The sequence below is a fragment of the Pristiophorus japonicus genome, chromosome 18 (genome assembly GCF_044704955.1).
Source record: "Pristiophorus japonicus isolate sPriJap1 chromosome 18, sPriJap1.hap1, whole genome shotgun sequence".
Taxonomy (NCBI): domain Eukaryota; kingdom Metazoa; phylum Chordata; class Chondrichthyes; family Pristiophoridae; genus Pristiophorus; species Pristiophorus japonicus.
In genome coordinates, this window is record NC_091994.1 from 72,060,379 (window position 1) to 72,084,731 (window position 24,353).

At 40.9% G+C, this 24,353-nt stretch overlaps 1 protein-coding gene across 23 annotated transcripts in view; it reads left to right on the plus strand.

Annotated features, from left to right (window-relative positions):
• LOC139228773 (eukaryotic translation initiation factor 4 gamma 3-like) overlaps window positions 1-24,353 on the plus strand; it is a 335,585-nt gene that overhangs the window by 191,901 nt on the left and 119,331 nt on the right. For 21 of the 23 annotated variants that reach the window (XM_070860122.1, XM_070860138.1, XM_070860130.1 and 18 more), the window contains 3 exons: window positions 688-726; window positions 6,724-7,503; window positions 17,239-17,327. In XM_070860122.1, coding sequence (XP_070716223.1) covers window positions 688-726; window positions 6,724-7,503; window positions 17,239-17,327 — 908 coding nt within the window. The remainder of the gene's footprint in view (window positions 1-687; window positions 727-6,723; window positions 7,504-17,238; window positions 17,328-24,353) is intronic. The other 2 variants (XM_070860128.1, XM_070860140.1) reach the window with 1 other exon arrangement.

A 24,353-nucleotide genomic window follows, 5' to 3' on the forward strand; every position in this document is an offset into this window, starting at 1 on the left:
TTAGCCAGATTAACTTGGCTTGAATGAACTGGCTTGTATTTTGTTTGTAATCGACTCCTGTTTGATCTTGGTGCTTGAGTTTACAATGTCCTTCTGATAATTTGAATATATTTTTTTGGGTTTCAAATTGGATTGTCCAGTAATTTAAATTAAGCAATGTGAATATTGCAATGTAATTTAAAAAAATTGAATTGTCAGATAATTTTAATAAAGCAACTTTGAATCAAGAATAGTAAAATGTACTCAAATTGGCAAGTTGCAGCATTGAGGCAGGGTTTGCTTGTGGAGGAGCGAAGAATTGTATGTATGTTTTAGTAATTAGTGTTTGACTTTCTGCAGTGTTGTACTGCGTACAGTTAATTTTATCATCTTGCAAGTAAAGTGTGTGAAATGTACTTTCAGTTTCTTGAAAAAAAACATTTTAATGAATGTCTTGGTTTACTTTCACCGCGTATGTACAATAGTGAAGAGCAAGTGAACAGATTCGTATTTAAGGTGTGAAGTTATTCTTTGAAAGTTTGGTTTAAATGAAGTAATTTTAAATGACCCTGTTTTAAACTTCTGGGGTTCTATACACAATGCTTTTTATAGAGGGGCCAGTAAACTGAAATCAAATACAAAGTACCATTTCATATAATTCCAAGTTCGGGCATGGTACATGCCATAAAATGTTTCTATTTATTTCAGTGGGGCGAACTGAAGCTGCTATTACAAAACTGAAAGCAGGTATGGAACTAACAAAGCTTAAAAACAGACTTAAGTAATTATATAATAAAACAAAAATAGCATACTTTAACCTTAGTACTACCCCTGTGCACTTTCACAAGTGTCTGTTTACATTTCTGGGGACAAGTTGTGTAACTGAGTGCTTATGCAAGGAGAAGTAGCAGTTTTGCTGCCAGTTCAATCTGTTCAATAAAAATGGAATATCCTAATGTTTTTTATCATAACCTTTGCTGTGCAATGATGCTATTGGTGAAAGTATTTTAAATTAATAATGTTGTGTGTTTATTTCCAATGCCAAGAGTTGAGCTAAGTCCTTTGTACTTTTGATGCACTGTTATTAATATGAATTCTGATTTGTGACATGATATTCTTGAATGAAGACTACAGCAAGTATGAACTTAAATACAGTTTTTAACCATGGAATTCAAATGTTTAGTTGTGCAGGACATTTAAGTGGTAGGGTTGAGTCCTGTGAACCCAACGATCAAGCTTAGAACACTGATGGAGTGTGCTTCAAATTGATTGAATATTAATTCAGAGTTACCAAATGTTTGTTGTCATGCCAACTAAATGCCCAACTCCTTGGCTGATTTTGTACTCATTTTAAAAGTTTTCTTCTAGGAATTGATGCTCTGGGGTAAGGCTTTTATTCTGAACAAGCATGTGAACTGGCAATTTTATGGTACAGCATCTGACTTTCTATTAGATTAAATACTACAGATGTAACGTCCCGATTCCGGAACTTCGAAAACTGGAACTGTCCAAAAACGGGACATTTTGCGCATCCCAGATGGAGTTGTCAAGTATCCGGAATTATTGTCTGAAAACTGGACATTTTTGAGGCAGGCAATTTTGGTTCGGTTTGGTAGAAGGAGTAAGGAGGCGCAGCACCAGGGGGCAGCGAGGAGAAGCGTGAATCTGCAAACGGTGAAGTCCGAAATCCGGCAAAACCCGAAATCTGGCACTGATTCAGTTGAGGATTCCAGATTTCAGACAAGAAAATCAATAGTCTGAAATCCGGAATCCTCAACTGAATCTGTGCTGGATTTCGGATTTTGCCGGATTTCGGACCTCGCCGCTCAAAACCCGGCACTGATTCGGTCGAGGATTCCGGATTTCAGACTCTTGATTTTCTTGTCTGAAATCCGGGGGGGGGAAAACAAAAACCGGCACGGATTCGGTCCCGAGGATTCCAGATTCCGGACGTTGTACCTGTACCTCCAAAATGTGCTTTAAAAATTCTTGGAAAAAAATATAAAGACTTTCACGACCACCGGATATCCCAAAGCGCTTTACAGCCAATAAAGTACTTTTTGAAGTGTACTCACTATTGTAATGTAGGAAACAAGGCAGCCAATTTGCGCACATCAAGTCTCCCACAAACAGCATTGTGATAATGACTCGATAACCTGTTTTAGTGATGTTGATTAAAGGATAAATATTGGATAGGACACCGGGATAACTCCCCTGCTCTTCTTCAAAATAGGGACATAGGATTTTCTACGCCCACCTGAGAGGGCAGACGACGCCTCAGTTTAATATCTCATCCGACAGTGCAGCACTTTCTCAGTACTAAGAACATGAGAACATAAGAGCTAGGAGCAGGAGTAAGACATTTGGTCATTCAATAAGATCATGCCATGGTGTGTCAGCCTAGATTTTTGTGCTCGAGACTCTGACTCAGGCGAGGATGCTACCAACTGAGCCATGGCTGACGGAGAAAAATAAATCCTGTGGCTAATTACCATAATCTGTGGTATATTAGCTCACATTTTTTGTGGGTCTTTGGAATGCTGCCCATATCCTTCCCCGTACCAAGTCCTGTGTCCCCAATACCCCTGTGCTTATCGACATACTTGGCTTTTGGTTCACCAATGCCTTGAATTTAAATTCTCATCCTCGTGTTCAAATCTTTCCGTGGCCTTTCATTTCTCTATAACATCTTTCAGCCCTACAATCCTTCAAGAAGTCTACGTTCCTGCAACTCTGACTTAGAAACATAGAAAATAGGTGCAGGAGTAGGCCATTCAGCCCTTCGAGCCTGCACCGCCATGGCTGATCATGCAACTTCAGTACCCTATTCCTGCTTTCTCTCCATATCCCTTGATCCCTTTAGCCATAAGGGCCACATCTAACTCCCTTTTGAATATATCTAACGAACTGGCCCCAACAACTTTCTATGGTAGAGAATTCCACAGGTTCACAATTCTCTGAGTGAAGAAGTTTCTTCTCATCTCGGTCCTAAATGGCTTACCCCTTATTAGACTGTGACCCCTGGTTCTGGACTTCCCCAACATCGGGAGCATTCTTCCTGCATCTAATTTGTCCAATCCCGTCAGAATTTGATGTGTTTCTATGAGGTCCCCTCTCATTCATCTAAATTCCAGTGAATGTAAGCCTAGTTGATCCAGTCTTTCTTCATATGTCAGTCCTGCCATCCCGGGAATCAGTCTGGTGAACCTTCGCTGCACGCCTCCAATAGCAAGAATGTCCTTCCTCAGATTAGGAGACCAAAACTGTACACAATATTCCAGGTGTGGCCTCAAGGTGCGGATGCACATGACTTCTTGTGCACCCACCACTCCCTTCGCCCCACAATTGCCGGCTGTGCCTTCATCTGTCTAGACCCTAAGCTCTGTAATTCCCGTACTACTCCTCACCACCTCGCCTCCTTTAAGGCCCTCCTTAAAACCCATCTCTTTGCTCAAGCTTTTAGTCACCCTACCTAAAATGTCATCTTTGGCTTGGTATCAATTTAGTCTATTGCATTCCCCTGAAACACCTCGACTTTTTGCTCTGTTCAAGGTGCTATGGAAATGCAAGTAGTTGTTGAGTGCAGGGAAGCATTGTTGTACAGCAGCATCACCTTTAAGAAAATACAGGCTCTTTTGAGTATTTAGAAATATAAACTGAATAAATGCATATCATACAGTGAGTTCATTTTTTAACAACCTTTCAAGAACTCTGTTCCTCCAACTCTGACCTCTTGAGCATGCACCACTTCCTTCACCCCACCATTTATGGCTGTGCCTTTGGCTGTCTCAGCCCTAACTAGCTCTAGCTTTGTGAATGTGTGACGTCTGATCATTTTACAGTGCCATCTAATTTTGTTAAAAGTTGCAACCATAGGAATGACCTTTAAACCAGGTTAAATATTTTGTTAAGCATATAAGATAGAAAATATTGCATTGAAATGTGTCCAAGGTCCTGTTTGCTGAAGTGTCTCAGTTTATTTAACCCTGCAGCTTCCACTGGATCTGAACTCGCTATTGTGAAATACCATAAAACAGTGTAATTCTCACGGTGTGTGTCGCAGTGTGCAAATATTGACTACTTTTGAATGCAGTATTAAAAAAGTCCTCAAGAATTGAGAGAATTAGACCTCATTGTAAAGACTAACTCGGACTTTGGGTACCATCTTTGACTCAAAGGTCGCAGTGCTTTATCATAAAACCATAGAATGGTTACAGCACAGAAGGAGTCCATTCGGCCCATCGAGCCCGTGCCGGCTCTCTGCAAGAGCACTTCAGCTAGTCCCACTCCCTCGCCCTTTCCCTGTAGCCCTGCAAATTTTTTTCCTTCAGGTACTTATCCAATTCCCTTTTGAAAACCACGATCAAATCTGTCTCCACCACCCTCTCAGGCAGTGCATTCCAGATCTTAACCACTTGCTGCATAAAAAGGTTTTTCCTCATGTCGCCTTTGGTTCTTCTGCCAATTATTTTAAATCGTTATCCTCTGGTTCTCGACCCTTCCGCCAATGGGAGCAGTTTCACTCAATCTACTCCGTCTAGATCCCACATGATTTTGAACACCTCAATCAGATCTCCTCTCAGCCATCTCTGCTCAAAGGAGAACAACCTCAGCTTCTCCAGTCTATTCACATAACTGAAGCCCCTGGAACCATTCTTGTAAATCTTTTCTGCACTCTAAGGCCATCACATCCTTCCTAAAGTGCGGTGCCCAGAATTGGACACACTACTCCAGGCTGAACCGGTGTTTTATAAAGATTCATCATAACTTCCTTGCTTTTGTACTCTATGCCTCTGTTTATAAAGCCCAGGATCCCGTATGTTTTTTTAACCGCTTTTTCAACCTGCCCTGCCACCTTCAACAATTTGTGGACATATACTCCTAGGTCTCTGTTCCTGAACCCCATTTAGAATTGTACCCTTTACTTTATATTGCCTCTCCTTGTTCTTCCTACCAAAATATATCACTTCACACTTTTTTGCGTTAAATTTCATCTGCCATGTATCCACCCATTCCACCAGCCTGTCTATGTCCTCTTTAAGTCTATCTCTATCCTCCTCGCTGTTCACTATACTTACAAGTTTTGTCTTCTGCAAATTTTGAAATTATGCCCTGTACATCCAAGTACATCATTAATTCATATCAAGAAAAGCGGTGGTCCCAGTACCGCCCGCTGGGGAACACCACTGTATACCTTCCCCCAGTCCAAAAAACAACAGTTCACCACTACTCTCTGTTTCCTGTCACTGAGCCAATTCCATATCCATGCTGCCACTGTCCCTTTTATTCCACCGGCTTCAACTTTGCTGGCAAGCCTATTGTGTGGCACTTTATCAAATGCCTTTTGGAAGTCTATGTACACATCAACTGCCTCTGTTACCTCATCAAAAAATTCAATCAAGTTATTTAAACATGATTTACCTTTAACAATTCTGTGCTGGCTTTCCCTAATTAATCCATACTTAAGTGACACTTAATTTTGTCGCTGATTATCGTTTCTAAAAGCTTCCCTACCTCCAAGGTTAAACTGACTGGCCTGTAGTTGCTGGGTTTATCCTTGCACCCTTTTTTGAACAAGGGTGTAACATTTACAATTCTCCAGTCCTCTGGCACCACCGTGGTATCTGAGGAGGATTGGAAGATTATGATCAGTACCTCTGTAATTTCCACCTTTACTTCCCTCAGCATCTTAGGATGCTTCCCATCCGGGCCTGGTGACTAATCTACTTTAGATACATCCAGCCTTTCTAGTACCTCATCTTTATCAAGTTTTAGCCCATCCAGTATCTCGACTACCTCCTCTTTCACTATGCCTTTGGCAGCATCTTCCTTGGTGAAGACGGATGGAAAGTACTCCTATAGTACCTCAACCATACCCTCTGCCTCCATGTGTAGGTCTCCATTTTGGTCTCGAATGGGTCCCACCACTCCACTTACAATCCATTTATTATTTATATGCCTATAGAAGACTTGGATTCCCTTTTATGTTGGATGCAGTTGGCTACAGTTTTGCCTGCCAATCTTTGATTCCAATTTACCTGGGCCAGATCCATCCGTTCTCAACCCACTGAAATTGGCCCCCCTCCAATCAAGTATATTTTTACTATAGATTGTTCCATAACTAATCTACATTTTTAGACAAAGCGATGTAATCAATAATTGTTTTATTCATTTCCCAGAATTATTTAGCAATGCCAGGTCATAGAGTACCTTAAAGACGAAACATGAGAACCCATTATAACAAAACTTCAAGGCTAATAGTCTTTAGGATTCGCTTATTTACGTTGTCATTTTCAAGAAGTGATTTTGGAAGGCAACAGTTTAGTCCAGTCCCTGTGTTCGGAGTTCGTCACTGACAGTCCTGATCTAAGTACAAACTGCATACATTATAGTACTGTTTGGTACTTTAAACATGAGCAAGGAAACTTAAAATTGAATGCGGAAAGCTTTATTTCATTTAAAAGGTGTTTTTTTAGATGTATTCAATTTAATGTAGGTCATTAAACTAGCCAAACATCAATTATGCATTTTCCTAGTTGACATCACAATAAAAAATAAGTTGGTGATTCAGACTGCAATAAGAGCAGTGAGTGACCTGTAATAACTGTCAAGTATTTTGTATTACAATGTAGCTTGCTTATATTTTGTTTACAATAAGTATTGAATGTATAATTTACATAAACTATTGATTTGTGTAAACAATAGGTACTGATACTAAAATGCACTGCCTTTTTGCTCACACAGAAGAGAAACCAAAGCAGGAACCAGTGGTGAAAAGTGCTTCACCGGACATCAGATCGGAAACTGTTGTAGAAAAGAGAGAGACTGATGGAGAACCTCCTGATCCTGATCCTGTCCCTTTACAAGTGGAGGAGGAAGAGGAAGAAGAAGAGGAGGAGGAAGAGGAAGAAGAGGAGGAGGAGGAGGAGGAGGAGGCAGCGAAGGAAGAAGAGGCAGCAGCGGCAGAGACCGAGACAATGGAGGAACCTGCTTCTAGCAACTCTGTTTTTCCAGCTTTGGATTCTGCTGAGGAGTCTGGGCCATCCATTCCCAAAGAGGAGCAGAAACTTGCACCTAACTTATGTTTGCATACAGAGGTGGAAGATAATAAACAAGAAGAGCAGGCTAGTGAAGACCTATCTGTAGAAGTGATTGTTACCCCAGCTAATGAAATCATAGTACCTGCTACTAATACAATTAAAGATGTGAATGGCATTGCAGGACAGGAAGTAACACAAAGCTCCTTAGAAAGTGTATCACAAGATCTTCCTCCATTGTCTACTCATATGGAGATTGCAGACATTCTTCGGACAGAAGCAAAGGTGGAAATGCCACCTTCCCCTGTTGCTGTTTCCACCAGCCTGGAAGTCCAAGCAGAGGAAGAGGACAGCGAGGAAACTCCTGTTAGTGCTGACAAAGATCCAGATGTGGAAAGCAAGGAATCTGCTGAAGTGGAGGAAAAAGAGGTAGAGGAAAATGAATCACAACAATTAAACTCCAAAAAACCCCCAGAGATTGTGTATGGTAGGTTTGCATTGAATAAGACTGTCTGTATAATATCAGATATTTGTGATTAAAATTTTTTTTTTTAAATGCGTGTAACATCTTGAAAATAACCCCCCCCAAAAAAGGCAAGTTTTTTTCTAGGTATGATGAATGTTTCCTGATTGTCTTCACAATTTTCTATTTGCGTATTAGCAGTTGAGATATTATTGAAGAGGTTTTAGGGCTTTTGAGCTTGCGTATTATGTCAGTGAAGTGACAAACTTGTGGTAGTTTTAGTTTTGCTATAGTTAACATTCAACCCCCAGTAAAATGTGGTGAATTAAGTTATTAAGCTGGTTATCCAGTTATATTGATCTTTGTATTATCATCCATGTATTGATTTTTTCCATTACTACAGAAAGCAAAAATACACATTTGGATGGATGTAAGTCAACTGATACTGAAATCTGATTTAGCAGGGCGGAAGGAATTATTTTCATTAAACTTTTGAAGGCTCTCCCAATAGCACAGTTGGTTTAATCTAGTGAGTAATAGAGCCATGTAGACCACAAAGGTTCCAGGTTCAATCCTTGGTCTGTTCTGATTGTACCCAAGATAATAGTAACCAAAATTGGCTTCAATCCATGGGTTAGGGCGGAGGAAACAGGCAACGGCTTCTGCTCCGGTCACTGCAGTAATCCCTCCTGATGGTGCTCATGTGCGCACATTGGTTGAGGACAGGATCAGGCTAAGCTATGACATCCCTTCCGACCAAATTGCCTGCTGACATTCACTGTCCAGGTTCATGCATAAATAATGACCACTTGGGTGAGATATCAAAGGACAATTGCCACCAATGGAACCATTCCCTGGCAAGGTATCCGTGCCTTCAGGGGTGAAAGTTGACTCGATGTTTTAAGAAATGATGAGTAAACCTTAATGTACACATTCATTTCACATAGAACCTTCTGCCTCATGAAGGTTTTTTTGGCTAATCTTTGGATTTTAGGTAGGCAAGGCATTATAAAGTGAACTTTGCGACTTTGTTCTTGATGTCTGATGAATAATTTAACCAGCTTCAACTCTCAATTCGACCAGATTGGTCGCATGTGATACAGCCCATTACAATGATTTGTGTATTCACGGTAATACAACAAACAGCTTGTGCTCCCAACCTGGGAACCATGCTGACCTAGTTAATGGTTTACAGTCACAACACTTCACTTTTCATCAAAAGAGATGTACATATTGTAGAAATGTGTGAGGAAGGATTCAAAACTTTATCGTGACTAAAAATACTACTTTACTAATGATTTTAATTAGATTAAAATGATGATGGAAAAAGTGTATTACAATGCATGCAAGACATCATGGCCATGTTTGATCAAATTGCAAAGACCCCCCCCCCCCCCATAACTCTTAGAATCTATAATTAATGAGTGTTTAAAGATGCACGAGAGGTGATGCACTTCAGCAGGAAAAACAAGAAATGAGAAAGTCAATTCAATGGGAGTGTGCTGAAAACTGGGGGAGTAGAGACGTAGGGATCTAAATATGTAATTCCTTGCAAATGCAGGTTGATAAAGCTATAAAATGACCAATGGCATTTTGGGTTTTATAAATAAGGACACAGAATAAACCAGTTATAATACATTTGTACAAGTCTATGCTTTTGTCACAGAGTACGGTGTGAATATTTGAGCACCCCAAAGGGCATTAAAGCAAGAGAGAGCATACAGAAAAGATTGACCTGGATGATACCAGGAATGGGAAACTAGATAAGCGGAAAGTCTTGTTACATGGACTCATTACACTGGGGCAGAGAAGACTAAGAGGAGATTAAAAATATGTTTTACAGGTATGAAGGATTTTGATAGGGTGAATAGGGAAAGACTATTTCTTCAGGTTAGGGAGTCGGTGATGCGAGGCCATCAAGTTAACATTTCTGCTGAGTGTGAGGAGAGAAGTTGGGAGACATTTATTTGTGCAGAGGGTTATTGGGGCATGGAATGCTTTGTCGCAGGGAGAAATTGAATCATCTTTTAAGGAAAGATATAGGGCATTGGGGAGAGAGGAAGATATAGATCCCTGGGGAGAGAGTAAGGCAGTGGAATTAGTTTTGGATTGCTCCAGTAAAGAGCCGGCAAAGACATGGTGTTGAATAGCCTTCTGTGCTGTAAACTGCTATATGTTCTATGGTACTGTACTGCAAACACGAAGGGGAAAAGGAAGATATTTATGACGGACTGATCTCATCCCTGGAGGTCAGCTGGAGTCTTGTAAAAGAAAATGAATGTCCAGTCTTGAACTCTTTAAAACAATCACGTGAGTTCAGTTCTGTCTATGGGCCCAAGTTTCCACATGATTCGCGCCTGATTTTTAGGAGCAACTGGTGGAGAACGGACTATTTTAGAAATCGCAATTCTCCACTTTTTTTCTGCAGTTCTAGTCAGGTAGAACAGTTCTAGTTTAGAACAGAATTTTTTCTTCAAAAGGGGGCGTGTCCGGCCACTGACGCCTGATTTGAAAGTTTCCACAGTGAAAATGTACTCCAAACTAAAGTAGAATGGAGCCAGTGAAGATTTTTGTAGAACTGAAAAAACCTGTTCTACACATTAAAAAAATCAGGCGCAGGCTACAAATTAGGCGTCCAGAACGAGGTGGGGAGGGGGGGGGAAGGGAAGTCATTAAATTCTACAATAAATCCTTATTTATACTTCTACAAATATTATACAAATAAATTCAACCTGAATAAACATTTATAAGCCAAGAAAAGATTAAATAAACCATCTTCCTACCTGTGTGAAAGTGCTTCAGCCAGGGAGAATTCTGCAGCCGTTCGTGCCGCTGAGCGGGAGGGGGAAGGGAGGAAGAGAGAAAGAGAGAGAGAGAGCGGAAGGGAGGAAGGCCCCAGTGAGGCCATTCAGCCAGGGCTAGGGGCTGCGTGCTTCGGGCCCCTCCCACACAGTTCGGCGCCTGGAGCTACTGCACTTGCGTGCCGACTGTAGCGCGCATGTGCAGAGGTCCCGGCACTGTTTTCAGCGCCGGGACCTGGCTCCGCCCCCCCCGCACAGCTCGTGCTGACTGCGCCGAGTGCCAGAGAACCTGTAAGTAGGTGGAGAATACCGAGGATTTTTTTAGGTGCCATTTTAGGCGCGAAAAACGGGCGCCCAGCTCGGAGGGGCGCCCGTTTTTTTTCTTGTGGAAGCTTGGGGCCCTATGTGTGCACTGTTGTACATGTTCACAGATTGAATTTTCTAATTGTATTTTAAAAGTGAATCTGGCATTTTCAATCGCAGAATGGAGATGATATCTTGTATAACATGCTGTTCAGGAGTTGAGGTTAAATTGCAATCAGCAATGCAGGAGTCAGCAGTGCAGTTGCCCAATGAATGAATGCTGGCTAGTGATCAATATCACTGATTGGAAGTTTAGTTTGTAGCAGCCTGTAACTTCACTGTGATGGAACTTCTAACTGTTATAAATAGTTTCTATTGTATTGCTGAAAGTTCTGCAATGTTTCTTCCAGTAGTAACCATTCACTTTGGGTCCCGTGCAGCTGTCGCTTTTTAAAAACTTTTCTTGCAGTTAAAATGTTAATCTTGTTGCTGGGTACAAGAATGGATCAGTGCCCCATATTTCATTGTTATATTTTGCTTTTACATTATCTTCTTTCCTTCATCTTAAGAATACAATCACAGCTGCCTTCTCTATTAGAATCAATTATTTTTCCTGTCGAATGTTTGCCACAATGTTCTGGTTCATTCACTGGCTGGACTATAGCTCTTTATTGTGACAGAATTCAGTAACAACAGAAGCCGAAGAGCTTGCAGTTTGTGACGTCCTTGGATAATCTCTGAAAAATGTGTACTTTTAGTTGGAGGTGGGGTTCTGTTTTTGTAAAATATAGTTGCTTGAATGATCTGTCAATTTTATCTCGTTTTTTTCTGTTTGATGTTGCCCAAGCCCTGGCACCAGACTGATAAATTGGGCTTGGTTGATTCACAGCCTTTGAGGACGAGTAACAGATTCACACCATCTGGGAATTTTGACTCTCAAATACAATATAAACAAGAGCAAAGCAACCTCCTGTTTTTCTTTGCCTTAATTTAGAAGGCGAACAGTAAACTGTACAAGAGGTGTGAAAGATTGGAGTCGATGAGTTTACAGATCTTAATGCTTAATAAAGTGTAACTAAAGAGTAATTTCATTCTGAACAGAAGTTTTAAAATTGATAGAATTTGAGTGTTATGGATGGGTTTTGATTGTTTTGTGAATTGTTAAAAACATAACTAGAAAGGATGAGAGAATGTAAATCACTGCTGTCCAATAATGCATTGGCTCTTAGCTTTTTGATAAAGTTGTGATGAGTTTTTGTCATTGTGCAAGATGCTTGGGAACAAAAGGCAACCAACTTGGAGAGATTGGTGTCATTCTTTTAGATAATCCTCTGCAGCCATACTTTGACCAATTTTGGGCTCGAGTGTTTTTGGGGCAGTTCCTAACCTGGACCCCAGTATCCGGCTGAGTAACAAGTGCTGGCAGGCACCCTGAAGGTGAAGTTATAGGATTGGCTGAGAAAGTGAAAAGATTTTGGAATTAAAAATTGAGATGTGTGCATGTGGTTTTACCAAAGTATGGTCCTAGAGTTTGTATACTGATTTGTTTACCTGGTGTATTGTGGTGGTGGTTTCCAAATGGTGATTTGCTTGCTATCAGCCGTGCTCCAAACAGAATTGCTGCAGAGGCAATATGGATGGTTTGCTTATTGAATTCAGTACATGTTTGTTTGGTATGAAAGGGAGTTGTGTGTCAAGCTTGGGAGAATAACCAGCGTTTGTGCTCCAGCAGCTTTGCGGTGAGAATTGTTGGAATAGTGGTTTATTTTTCACGGATTTCAGGGAAAGTATCCTTTTGTGTTCAATGCATTCTGCATTGGAGAACTGTCAAAACCGGAAGATGCACTTGATCAAAATATCCATTGGGAGCAGCAAAATGTATGTTGACCAAACGCTCTGGCGACATGTTACATGCACGATCATGCCAGAAAAAAAAGACCGAATCGAGTGACTTGATCATTTTCTGTTGCATTCTCTTCATTCCAGATGCAATAAAATGTATGTGACTTTCCACATAAATTCTATTCCTGCTGCATAATTATGTGGGCTTTTTCAGAAAAGGAGATAATTGTATGGCGTACGTCATCTGTTATCTACTTTTATGCCTTTAATAATGAAAAAGAACGCTCTGGAAATTTTAAAATGCAGCTTTGTATCCTGTAGAGGTAGAGATGTACGGATGCTGTGTAACAGTTATGGCTTGGCTTCGTCTTCTATTGTGATATTGTAAAAATGTTAAGACATTGAATAATTAGAAATGTTTTGCATTCTAGAGTGTTACATAATTTTTGAAGTGTTTAGAACTTTGCAAATTGCATCGAGTGATAAGAGGAGATTGTGTAAAACAAGTTGGTGCAACGTGTCCTTGTGTGTTAAAGTATTTATGGTCAGGAAGAGTTAAAATGAAAAGGAAATGTTGGTCTGGACTCCAGCTTTCTGTTTCAATATTGTGGCATCTGGATAAACACAAGTTGTTAAATGTTACGCAAGGATTCAAACTTCATGTATTACGATCTGGAATGGAGCGTTGCAGTTCTGTTTAGAATGAGGTATGTTATGATTTCATTTTGATGACAATTGATAGCAGAAAACGGACAAATTTACAATCAAAATTCAGATTTAATATTTTTATGGAAATCTTAAAACAAAACTCAAACTGTACTTCTGTAGTTTTTGAGTGACTGGGCTGAATGTAATCGCGGAAGCCTAGAAAGCCACTGGCATCGGCACAAAACCAGTCTCCTTAGACTGGCACAGTGCACTGCTCCTATTTTCCCTCTAATTTTCTCATCAAATCTCTCCTTCGTCCATGGATGTGATTCCATGGGTGCTGGCATTCCTTTGGCCCAGTATCTTGTCAACAGGCTATTCACCATGAAAGCAATCATGACTGAACCTACTGCTGTCCCGGGGCAACTCCAGCGGAGGTCACTGGATACTAATCAGGATAAACAACTGGTTATCTTGCTAAGTTACTGTTTTTTCCATCATTTGGCCTGGGGATACTGAACTCAATGATAGCTGAAAATGAATTGTTGTCTATACTGTTGGGCCAGCTGTGGGTTTCAAGTTGTTTTTGTGTGCCAGGATGCCTTGCCATCTCTAAAGCTACTGGCTCACGTGCGACACTTACTTTGCTGTCGTGTCGGGGGCAGGGGGAAGGGGGTCTTATCACACACCTGCTTGATGAAGTTAAAATTCATACTAGTTTATAAAGTCATTTCAAAACTGTTTGTGGTGACTTGTATGTAATTTTATTTTAGCAATGTTTTCTGTGACCAAATTCAGTTTGCAGACAGTTACAAGTCCCAGCTTTCATGTTATTTAAAAAAAAAAATGGTTTCTACATCTTAGATGCAGTAGGATTTTTGATTGGGTGCAAATTTTCACATTTTGTTTTGCATGCAGATCGAATGTCGTCAAAATTGTACTGTCTTTTACAAACAACAAAAGTTATGAAATGGCACTAGATTTCATAAAACTTTGCTTTTTATTTAGTATGTAAATTTCCTGTGTGTGCAACAGCAGTGTTTTCCTGTAATGACTCTGCTATATATTTACGTCTGGTCTGGACAGTAGGTATCTGATGAAACAGCGTGAGATTACAAAATGTTGTTACAGGGTCAAGAGCAGTTTTAAGTGGTGGGCACAGTAGTCAGGCTCCAACTAGACAAAAAGATCTTGATAGAACTGTCAATGGGTACTTGTGCAATTTTGTCTGCTCTGTGCTCTCCAAGAAATTTAGTGCATTCAAATCAGACAATAAACATATTGAGTGCCTGCTACTTAAAACGTAAGTGGTGTTGCAAATATTTAGCCGCCTAACAGTCTTTTGTGATCTGATCTGTGCAATGGCCTGTTGCGGGTTGTGAATAATTACATCCTACTGGGGTTACTGTGCATGCAGAATATAGAATGCAAAAACAAACATACTCTGATTGGTAGTTGAGGAAACTGATCATAGGCAACTGGACATCTGCTATAAAGTTGAGACCAAACTGTTGAGACCTGGAACTCGAATCGAAGGTAAAACCACCTTCAAAACTGTAATTATGTCATGTGAATGTTGACGGCTACTCTTCAATGGTGAGAGTAATTTGATGCCCTCTTAAAGGAGCATCATTACTTCTTAAAAAAAAAAGTAGTAATCATGGTGTTTTATTTGCATGTTTAGTTCAGGCTGTGGTAGTCACATCAATGTTGTACAGACACCAGACACTAGTATGTCGCATTATCATAGTGCCTGGTTATTTTAGCCTCCTTCCCTCAAGTGATAGCAGTTAGTTTACCAATAGGACGCGACTGCTGCCAACGAACCAAAAGCGGACTACGCTTGCACTGCCGGTTCGTCATGGGAATGAGTTTGTTAATTAAAAAAAATTATGTCAGAAGGGAGCGGGCTGTGAGGAAAAATGCCTGGAGAAAGCGGGCTGTGAGGAAAATGCTCTGTGGGGGGGGTGGGGAGGGGAGGGGAGAGAGAAGCTTCCGATTCCTATTTGCTGTTACTATATTTTTTTTTAAATAGGATCTATTTTAAAATACTTATCCCAGATACGGTGTCATTTTTGAAATGTCACCATCCTTAAAATACTCAGTAATGTGATCAGTTTGATCTATGAAGCATCCATATAATAAAGTAGCTGAAGTTTAAAGAACTGGAGTTAGTTTGAAGTATTATTTGAACCCAGCAAAGGGTTTCATACCATTTAATCTACGAATCTCTGACATACTTGTACAGGTAGTGTCCAACACCATTACAATTAACTTGGCACTTTATGCTTCTCTATCTAGGTTGTGTTTTCTTAAGGGATGCTGCTAGTTTTCAAAACTGAATCAAATGTTTCTTTTTTAAAAAGAGGCCAACAATTTCCTAAGTTAAATGCTTATACAACAGTCCGTGTTGCTCAAAGCATTGGTTTTAACAGTTTTCACTTGTGACTGATCTACTATCTCATTTTAGAAAACTAGCTCATTTTGATTTTGTGACTAGGAAGTGGAGATAGTAGATCAGTCACAGGAATTCTTGTAAACCACTCAACGGCATTAGTGTGTTGCAACGCTCAGCAAATTCCATCATTCTGATTGCCAATGACCTTGTGTTTTTGAGTCAATACCGAAGAAAGCTCATCTAGCTCTTTTTATTTTTGACTTCTATGTATGCATTTAACTTGGTCTGTTGGTCCTATGCAAAATTATTGAATTTGCATAGTAGAACTGGGAGATTTGTGTAAAATACTTTAAATAAATGTGGTGTTGAGTTATCTAACCCCAGGATGTGTGAGGGAAGAGGAATACATTGCTTGCATTAGAAACTAGGTGCAAAGGTAGTAAAGATACTGCAACTCTTGTTAAAATGGTTTCAGCAATTTTTGCATTTTGTCTGTTGAATATAAATGTAACATCTATTTGATTTTCAAAGCTGTGCATAATTTTAGAGAGCTTTATAGTAAAGGTATATCCACTGGTGATCGTACCCACTTTCAGTAACTGCTATATGTGGTATTTTACATTCCTCTTTATTCTCTTTCGTATAGTGGTATGTTACGAAGTGTCTGGGATGTTGGTGGGTCACTAACAAAATGTTTTTGCTGTTAATTGCTTATATTTCCCTTGTTTGTTCTCCCTTTCCACACAATGTGCCATCCCATACTGGTTTTCAGGTCTCTGCCAGTGCCCTGTAAACACATTAAATGGTGCACAACTTTGCGATGTGATTCTTCCCTTTCCGACAGGAAGCATATGGCCTCTACTTATAATTCCACCTTCATGTTGTAACTGGGATCAGGTAACTGCCATGTGGACATTTCTACTTATTCTGCACCATTGTCATGCCACCCTTAATGTACTTCAATGGTGCTCACATTTATGTAAATCAATATTTGGTTTCATTTAGATGTGGTCACCTATTTAACGTGATTATTTGTGGTGTGTGCTAATTGTGCACTTCATTAACGAGCAAAATCCAGTTATATTTTGCATAAACAGTTGCTGTTGGCATAAACTAAACCCATTATTTGCCATGGAACTGAGCAGTCACGTTTATACGTTAATCAATACAAAAGCTTTCATTCCTGGGTACATGTAATGGCATAAGGTCAGTCAGGGCCAAGATACAAGCGTTGAGGGCATTTTGCTCAATATTCAATCAAAATCAGACTTGGAAGCAATATTCCAGCTAAGCTGCGCGGCCGTGGTCTGAAAGTCCCATGCAGGCCGCTCAATTACTTTTACATGGATGAAACCCCGCCTGTGCGAAATTTTGAATGGGCCCTGCAGCCAGTTAAAAAATTCGAGGGAACGTTGCTTGGAAATATGAGGATTTCTTTCTTTTGTATTCTGTAGGATACTCGCACATCCCACATGTCAAATAGTCCCAGTCCTTTTATTTTCAATATGCATATATCTAAAACTAAGTGTATAATTCTTAAAATGCAATCAAATCATAGTATTATATTTCTTGTATGTAATGTATCCAATAGCTTTGCTGTTTTTATTTGAACTTTATATATCCAGGGTTTCTGAATAATGTGTTTTAAGTATAAGGATTAATGTAGTTTTAGTTTTGAACCTGATTTAAGAAAATAGTAAAATAATGAATTCCAGCAGCTATTTGAAGCTGGCCCAAGCGAATAATGAGCCTCAACCTGTATTACAGTCCAGATACCTCTTACTGCACCAAAGATGCAGAAGAAACCAAAAGAGTGGAACAAACCGGATGAGGATATATTAGAGATCAGTGACGAGGTAAGGGATACTTTACCCACTCAATGCTTTGTGTTATGTTAGTTGTTTAGTGCAACTTTACATGTTGGGATGAACACTTGTTCCTTTTTTCCCAAACATTGTGAACCATTTCCTGACCAAGGGTAGGCCTGAAATCTGTTCCCATTAATCTTACACTGCTGTTGCGAATCAGTCTCTGGGAGGTGTGGGAGAAGGGTCTTAATTATCAGCATCAAACAAGAAATAAGGGATGTGTGCAATAAAGGTACAGCAGTTATCATGGGTGACTTTAATCTACATATTGATTGGGCTAACCAAACTAATAGCAATGTGGTGGAGGAGGATTTCCTGGAGTGTATTCGGGATTGGTTTTCTCGACCAATATGTCGAGGAACCAACTCGAGAGCTGGCCATCCTAGACTGGGTGATGTGTAATGAGAAGGGACTAATTAGCAATCTTGTTGTGCGAGGCCCCTTGGGGGAAGAGTGACCATAATATGGTAGAATTCTTTATTAAAATGGAGAGTGACACAGTTAATTAGGAAACTAGGGTCCTGAACTTAAGGAAAGGTAACTTCGATTGTATGAGGGGTGAATTGGCTAGAATTGACTGGCAAAGGATACTTCAAGGGTTGACGGTGGAGAAGCAATGGCAAACATTTAAAGATCACATACATGAACTTCAGCAATTGTATATCCCTGTCTGGAGTAAAAATAAAACGGGGAAGGTGGCTCAACCGTGGCTAACAAGGGAAATTAAGGATAGTGTTAAAACCAAGAAAGAGGCATATAAATTGGCTAGAAAAAGCAACAAACCTGAGGACTGGGAGAAATTTAGAATTCAACAGAGGAGGACTAAAGGTTTAATTAAGAGGGGAAAAATAGAGTACGAGAGGAAGCTTGCAGGGAACATAAAAACTGACTGCAAAAGCTTCTATAAATATGTGAAGAGAAAAAGATTAGTGAAGACAAATGTAGGTCCCTTGCAGTTGGATTCAGGTGAATTTATAATACGGAACAAAGAAATGGCAGACCAATTGAACAAATACTTTGATTCTGTCTTCACGAAGGAAGACACAAATAACCTTCCGAATGTACTAGGGGACAGTGGGTCTAGTGAGAAGGAGGAACTGAAGGATATCCTTATTAGGCGGGAAATTAATGGGATTGAAAGCCGACAAATCCCTGGGGCCTGATCGTCTGCGTCCCAGAGTACTTAAGGAAGTGGCCCTAGAAATAGTGGATGCATTGGTGATCATTTTCCAACAGTCTATCGACTCTGGATCAGTTCCTATGGACTGGAGGGTAGCTAATGTAACACCACTTTTTAAAAAAGGAGGGAGAGAGAAAACGGGTAATTATAGACCGGTTAGCCTGACATCAGTAGTGGGGAAAATGTTGGAATCAATCATTAAGGATGAAATAGCAGTGCATTTGGAAAGCAGTGACCGGATCGGTCCAAGTCAGCATGGATTTATGAAAGGGAAATCATGCTTGACGAATCTTCTGGAATTTTTTGAGGATGTAACTAGCAGAGTGGAAAAGGGAGAACCAGTGGGTGTGATGTATTTGGACTTTCAAAAGGCTTTTGACAAGGTCCCGCACAAGATATTGCAAAATCAAAGCGCATAGTATTGGGGGTAATGTACTGACGTGGATAGAGAACTGGTTGGCAGACAGGAAGCAGAGAGTCGGGATAAACGGGTCCTTTTCAGAATGGTAGGCAGTGACTAGTGGAGTGCCGCAGGGCTCAGTGCTGGGACCCCAGCTCTTTACAATATACATCAATGATTTAGATGAAGGAATAGAGTGTAATATCTCCAAGTTTGCAGATGACACTAAACTGGGTGGCAGTGTGAGCTGTGAGGAGGACGCTAAGAGGCTGCAAGGTAACTTAGACAGGTTAGGCGAGTGGGCAAATGCATGACAGATGCAGTATAATGTGGATAAATGTGAGGTTATCCATTTTGGGGGCAAAAACACAAAGGCAGAATATTATCTGAATGGCGGCAGATTAGGAAAAGGGGAGGTGCAATGAGACCTGGGTGTCATGGTTCATCACTCATTGAAAGTTGGCATGCAGGTACAGCAGGCGGTGAAGAAGGCAAATGGTATGTTGGCCTTCCTAGCTAGGGGATTTGAGTATAGGAGCAGGGAGGTCTTACTGCAGTTGTACAGGGCCTTAAGTGAGGCCTCACCTGGAATATTGTGTTCAGTTTGGGTCTCCGAATCTGAGGAAGGACATTCTTGCTATTGCAGCAAAGGTTCACCAGATTGATTCCAGGGATGGCTGGACTGTCATACGAGGAGAGACTGGATCAACTGGGCCTTTATTCACTGGAGTTTAGAAGGATGAGAGGGGATCTTATTGAAACGTGTAAGATTCTGACGGGACTGGATAGGTTAGATGCGGGAAGAATGTTCCCGATGTTGGGGAAGTCCAGAACCAGGGGACATAGTCTTAGGATAAGGGATAGGCCATTTAGGACTGAGATGAGGAGAAACTTCTTCAGAGAGTTGTTAACCTGTGGAATTCCCTGCCGCAGAGAGTTGTTGATGCCATTTCATTGGATATATTCAAGAGGGGGTTAGATATGGCCCTTCTGACTAAGGGGATCAAGGGGTATGGAGAGAAAGCAGGAAAGGGGTATTGAGGGAATGATCTTATTGAATGGCAGTACAGGCTCGAAGGGCCAAATGGCTTACTCCTGCACCTATTTTCTATCTTTCTATGTTTACCCGGGGTGCTGTTACCCAGCAGCTTTCCTTAGTTCCAATCTGCACCTGGGCTTGATAACCTCATTCATGCTTGAGCAGCCACGATTTCTGGTTATCTGAAAGAAATCCACAGCAATCTTACATTGTGGTGCAGTGTGTCTGAACACTTAACCACTACACTACCAAAACGACCTGTGATGCATGTTAATAATTGATAAGAGATGCTATCCGTAACATTTACCGGTCATTTTTTAAAACCTTGGAGATGGAGCTACTGATTTGCCATTTACCTTGTTAGCGCAGTTTATAATATACATTTATTTGTGTTAATTATGCATAGTGAGCCTCCCATACACCGTCTGACAAGAGAAATGGCCTAGATTGGAATCCTCCCGAGCAATTTGAAGTTTTTTTTCAAAAATTGTAATTTAAAAGGAAGTTAAATTAATTGCCTTTAAATTCTCAACTTCTAAATGTAAAAAATACAATTGTGTTTATTTTGTGCTTGAACTCGATGCAGAGACAAAGTTGGGTTCAAATCTTGGATTTGCGATATTGAGATTTTTCAACATAAAATTTTCACGTCTTCTTTTGAAATATCGGAACAGGAGCCGGCCCTTCAGCCGCTCAAGCCTGTTCTGCCATTCTATTTGATCATAGCTGATCTGTACCTCAACTCATTTGCCTTTGCTCCATTTTCTTTGATACCGTTACCTAACAATAATCTATTGATCTCAGTCTTGAAAATATCAGCTAACACAGCATCCACAGCCTTTTGGGGGAGTGAGTTCCAGATTTCCACTACTTCGTGTAGAAAAAGTGCTTCTTAATTTTGTTGCTAAATGGCCTCGCTCTAAATTAAAGATCATGCTCTCTTGTTCTGGATTTCCCCACCAGAGGAAATACCAACGCTATTGAATCCCTTAATCATTTTAAATACCTCAATTATGTCACCCCTCGACCATCTAAACTCAAGGCAGTATAATGTGGATAAATGTGAGGTTATCCACTTTGGGGGCAAAACCATGAAGGCAGAATATTATCTGAATGGCGGCAGATTAGGAAAAGGGGAGGTGCAACGAGACCTGGATGTCATGGTACATCAGTCATTGAAAGTTGGCATGCAGGTACAGCAGGCGGTGAAGAAGGCAAATGGTATGTTGGCCTTCATAGCTAGGGGATTTGAGTATAGGAGCTGGGAGGGCTTACTGCAGTTGTACAGGGCCTTGCATCACGTGGAATATTGTGTTCGGTTTTGGTCTCCTAATCTGAGGAAGGATGTTCTTGCTATTGAGGGAGTGCAGTGAAGGTTCACCAGACTGATTCCCGGGATGGCAGGACTGACATATGAGGAGAGACTGGATCGACTGGGCCTGTATTCACTGGATTTTAAAAGGATGTGAGGGGATCTCAAAGAAACATATAAAATTCTGACGGGGCTGGACAGATTAGATGCAGGAAGAATGTTCCCGCTGTTGGAGAAGCAGAACCAGGGGACACAGTCTAAGGATAAGGGGTAAGCCATTTAGGACAGAGATGAGGAGAAACTTCTTCACTCAGAGAGTTGTTAACCTGTGGAATTCCCTGCCGCAGAGTGTTGTTGATGCCAGTTCATTGGATATATTCAAGAGGGAGTTAGATATGGCCCTTACGGCTAAAGGCATCAAGGGGTATGGAGAGAAAGCAGGAAAGGGGTACTGAGGTGAATGATCAGCCATGATCTTATTGAATGGTGGTGTAGGCTAGAAGGGCCGAATGGCCTACTCCTGCACCTATTTTCTATGTTTTCTATGAATACAAGCCAGGTTTAAGCAACCTATCCTCTTAATTTAACCCTTTACACCCTGGTAAAATTCTGGGGAATCTGTGCTGTATCCCTTCCATTGCTAGTATCTCTTTCCTGATGGTCGGTGCCAAAAACTGAACTGGGGTCTGACCAAGCCTCTACAACTGAAGCATTATTTCCTCATTGAATTCCAATCCCTTTAGATAAAGGATAACATTCCATTAGCCTTTTTTAATTACTTTTTATATACCTGTGCACTAGCTTTGTGATTTGTGGACATGGACACCTAAATCTCTTTGTTCCTCTGCAGCTTCTAGTCTCCCATCATTAAGAACATATTCCGATTTGTCTTTCTCTGATCCAAAGTGAATGACCTCGCACTTCTCCACATTGCACTCTATCTGCCATAGTTCTGCTCCATCACTTAGTCTGTTTATGCCCCTTTGTAACTTTCCCCTCACATCTGCACATATGTTTCCTAAATATCATCTGCAAACCTGGATATACAACTCCCTATTCCTGCATCCAAGTCATTAATATATATGGTGAAAAGCTGAGGCCCCAATACAGATTCCTAGGGACACCACTAGTCCCACCACCAATCTGTATATTCCCTATTCTGATGCTTGCCTCCCAATCCATGTCATAAGGTTACCTCCAATTCCTTGAGCTTCTATTTTTGCTAATCTCTTGAGCAGAACCATATCAAATGTCTTCTGGATGTCCATGTGGAGACACCCTTAGCCACCAAACTCATGATCTAAAAAAATGTAGCTAAGTTAGTCAGACATGACTTGCCTTTCACAAATCCATGCTGACTCTCTTTAATCAATTGATACCTGTCAAGTGCTTAGTCACTCTGTCTTTGATAGATTCCAGTGACTTCCTCACAGCGGATATTAAACTGACAGACTTGTAGTTACCTGGTTTCTCTCTCCTTCCCTTCTTAAATAATGGATTGACATTTGCTATTTTGCAATCCAGCGTCACAATTCCTGAATCTAGAGAGCTTTGGAAAATTATGACTTATGACCAGTATATTTGTAATTTTCTCACCTGTTTCCTTTAATGGAGGCCATCAGGTCCTGGAGATTCGTCTATGTTACGACCCATCATTTTTTTCCAGTACCATTTTTTACTTGTATTAAATCCATTTAGTTGCTCCCCTTGACTTATTTTTCGGTCCCCTTATACTGCTGGTATTCTGTCCCCTCTACTGTGAAAACAGATATAAAGTACCTGTACTCGTAACAAGTGTGCCATTTTCTTATCCATTATAGTACTTTGGTTCGGTATTCACTAAGGAGGACACAAACAACCTTCCAGATATAAAAGGGGTCAGAGGCTCTAGTAAGGAGGAGGAACTGAGGGAAATCCTTATTAGTCGGGAAATTGTGTTGGGGAAATTGATGGGATTGAAGGCCGATAAATCCCCAGGGCCTGATGGACTGCATCCCAGAGTACTTAAGGAGGTGGCCTTGGAAATAGCGGATGCATTGACAGTCATTTTCCAACATTCCATTGACTCTGGATCAGTTCCTATCGAGTGGCGGGTAGCCAATGTAACCCCACTTTTTAAAAAAGGAGGGAGAGAGAAAACAGGGAATTACAGACTGGTCAGCCTGACATCGGTAGTGGGTAAAATGATGGAATCAATTATTAAGGATGTCATGGCAGTGCATTTGGAAAGAGGTGACATGATAGGTCCAAGTCAGCATGGTTTTGTGAAAGGGAAATCATGCTTGACAAATCTTCTGGAATTTTTTGAGGATGTTTCCAGTAGAGTGGACAAGGAAGAACCAGTTGATGTGGTATATTTGGACTTTCAGAAGGCTTTCGACAAGGTCCCACACAAGAGATTAATGTGCAAAGTTAAAGCACATGGGATTGGGGGTAGTGTGCTGACATGGATTGAGAACTGGTTGTCAGACAGGAAGCAAAGAGTAGGAGTAAATGGGGACTTTTCAGAATGGCAGGCAGTGACTAGTGGGGTACCGCAGGGTTCTGTGCTGGGGCCCCAGCTGTTTACATTGTACATTAATGATTTAGACGAGGGGATTAAATGTAGTATCTCCAAATTTGCGGATGACACTAAGTTGGGTGGCAGTGTGAGCTGCGAGGAGGATGCTAATGAGGCTGCAGAGCGACTTGGATAGGTTAGGTGAGTGGGCAAATGCATGGCAGATGAAGTATAATGTGGATAAATGTGAGGTTATCCACTTTGGTGGTAAAAACAGAGAGACAGACTATTATCTGAATGGTGATAGATTAGGAAAAGGGGAGGTGCAACGAGACCTGGGTGTCATGTTACATCAGTCACTGAAGGTTGGCATGCATGTACAGCAGGCGGTTAAGAAAGCAAATGACATGTTGGCCTTCATAGCGAGGGGATTTGAGTGCGGGGCAGGGAGGTGTTGCTACAGTTGTACAGGGCATTGGTGAGGCCACACCTGGAGTATTGTGTACAGTTTTGGTCTCCTAACCTGAGGAAGGACATTCTTGCTATTGAGGGAGTGCAGCGAAGGTTCACCAGACTGATTCCC